Consider the following 2,650-nt stretch of genomic DNA (forward strand, 5'->3'; position numbering starts at 1 on the left):
TGGAAAGCTCCTTGACATATCAAAGTGATCTTATCAAACAGATACAGTGCTGAACCATGCCTTTTATTTATTACCAGAAATAAACCAACATTTACTCTATAATTTTACATTAACATTATTACTCTAAGACCATTATTGAAAAATCTGAAAATAATATATTAAGCTAAAATTTGTTATGTTGCCTTAAACTTTTTAACTGTTGAGTCATAACTGATCACTTCTTTCAAAAATCAGCAAGCAGACCTATTAAATCTATTTTACCACTAACACTTCACTTGTTCTGAGTGACTGACAATCAAGTCAGACACATTTAATACCTTCTAAAATTACACAAGATTTAAAACTATTTTAATCATTACAACCAAACCCCATGAATATAAAATACTAGTCATATCCCTGACATGCTTGTACCTACCCTTTTGTTACTTGCATGGAAAACCTCATTAGCCAAGAGCTTCAGTGGTCCACAATATACCCCAGACTCAGTACTGAGAAACTGTTGCATAGCATGGTAGGTCTTGCCACTGTTGGTGGGCCCCGCATGAAATACTATTTTACGGTTTAAAGCACGGGCCTCAGGATACCTACAAAAAATAAATTAAGAAAATAAATGTTAAAATACTGGAACAAAACATGCAAACACATATCCAGTATGCACCAAAGATAATGTATTTCTGGTCAACACTGATTCTCCAAAAATTATCAATGCTCACCAATTTGGAGGACATGACAAATCTGATATTTTGCACAGGTCATCAATGCAGTTCAGGTGAGGAAATATCTTTTGTGCATGTTTCATAAAACTTGGGTAGATGTCATGAATGTGACCAGCACCCTGTGGGATAAAGTAAAAAAGGAGAGTGTGCGTTTAAAGCACAAAATATTTTTATCAAAAGATATCTTATAGCAAATAAGTAGTCTTAGTATCAGCAACAGAAACAACAGAAGCTAATCTTCATCTTACCTGCAACACATCACTGATAATGATGTGAAGGTCAACAGGAAGGGAACCAGATTCAATACAAAATTTCCTAAAACTGATGAAAGTCTGTTGGTATAAATAATCTGGAATGTGCAAACAAATTATTAATCAATAACATGATTTACCTATCCTCTGACTGATAATTGTCACCTTATTAACTGTCAGTTGTTTTTGTTTCCTGTAAAAAAAGCACATTTATGATCTAAGATAAATATATAGGTATACTGTTACATCAATACAGTACTTGATTTTTATTTTCATGGCAACAGAACAATGCAAAATAAGATAACATACTGTCAAGTCCATTTTCTCTTGCAAGGTCTTTGATATCTTCATTGCTGTAGAATCGGTTGAGGACACGAAGAATGTCATCTTTCCTCAATGGACCTGCCATCTCTTCACCAACATTTATCTCATCTTCCCGAGCCTGAATAAAATAGTAAATAAAAAATAGGCTTGAAAAAATCTCTAACTTTAGACACGACACATTTCTCTCCCTACACAGTGTGGAAAGGAACTAAAAGGACTGAAAGTAAAAAAAATGTAAAACTTGTGATCTAATACATCCATTTAAATCCTTCATACTTGACCAAATATTATACAAAGTATTCATATTTAAGATAAATGACTTCATCTTTCCTTAGTTCAACATTACCTTGATTGGAACAGGTATAAAAAGATGAGATATGTCATCTCCTCTGCCTTTTCCTTTATGTTTCAGTCGCTTTGTGTATTGTGACTGACTTGCACTTACAGCTAAAAGGGATGATCTGCAAATACATTATATGAAAATAGTTATCAACTGCAGTAAATATATATTTCTCTAGCCAAGACACAATGAAGAAAAGGTCTACATCAAATATGTTTCTGTTTCAATTATCTGTATTACTGTAGTTAACTGAGAAAGTTGAATAATTTACCAATGCTGTACTGAATACAATACAAAAGATATGGTAACTGTCCAGATCAGGACCATGTAAAGGCACAAAATATAACCAAAGTAAAACTCAAATTAATCTGCACAAGTGAAAAATAATAACATAAAAAATAGAAAGGGGTACCTGCTGCAGCTCAAAAATCAACCAACATCCACCACATACATTCTGGTAGACAGAGCTTGTAGACCACCTTGACAATTTATCATCCAAGCTCTATCTTGCCAGAGTGTAAAAACTGGAGGTTTTCCAAAATTTCTGGAGCAAATAGCATGGATGCCAAAGTACCTGCCTGATATGATCTTATTTTGGACAATAACCAAATATCTTTTAAATAGGTTAGATGGTAAAATGAAATATATGATAAAAGTGCACCTTGTGGCTATGGGAATTTCTCACAACAATTCAACTGATTCAAACAAATACTAGCGATATCATTGTAAACATTTGTAAAAGGAAAGCAGAGATGCATCTGGCTAAATAACCAATATAATTAATAAATTTGAAAAATGACATGCATATACAGAAGGCCAAAATATAAATTTGGTTTTGTTATATAGTTCGACAGTCAGCAAACTTTAAAAAATCATAAGCATGTCCTCTCTACATCTTCTTATGTGGAATGCACAGGAGAATTAGATTTGACATGGATGGTATTTAAGTATTTATATAAAATCAATCTGAAGACTTTTAAAGAATTGGTACACATATTCAAAAAGGTTCTTTTTATTTA

At 32.7% G+C, this 2,650-nt stretch overlaps 1 protein-coding gene across 1 annotated transcript in view; it reads right to left on the reverse strand.

Moving 5' to 3' along the window:
* Positions 1-2,650, reverse strand: part of LOC119594177 (ATP-dependent RNA helicase SUV3 homolog, mitochondrial-like) — a 9,918-nt gene that overhangs the window by 6,417 nt on the left and 851 nt on the right. Inside the window, exons 2-6 of the mRNA XM_037943246.1 lie at positions 1,638-1,752; positions 1,277-1,409; positions 965-1,065; positions 714-835; positions 416-584 (exon numbers count right to left, since the gene is read on the reverse strand). Of these exons, the coding sequence (XP_037799174.1) occupies positions 416-584; positions 714-835; positions 965-1,065; positions 1,277-1,409; positions 1,638-1,752 (640 nt within the window). The remainder of the gene's footprint in view (positions 1-415; positions 585-713; positions 836-964; positions 1,066-1,276; positions 1,410-1,637; positions 1,753-2,650) is intronic.

This window comes from Penaeus monodon, chromosome 33 (genome assembly GCF_015228065.2).
Source record: "Penaeus monodon isolate SGIC_2016 chromosome 33, NSTDA_Pmon_1, whole genome shotgun sequence".
In the NCBI taxonomy this organism is placed as follows: Eukaryota; Metazoa; Arthropoda; class Malacostraca; order Decapoda; family Penaeidae; genus Penaeus; species Penaeus monodon.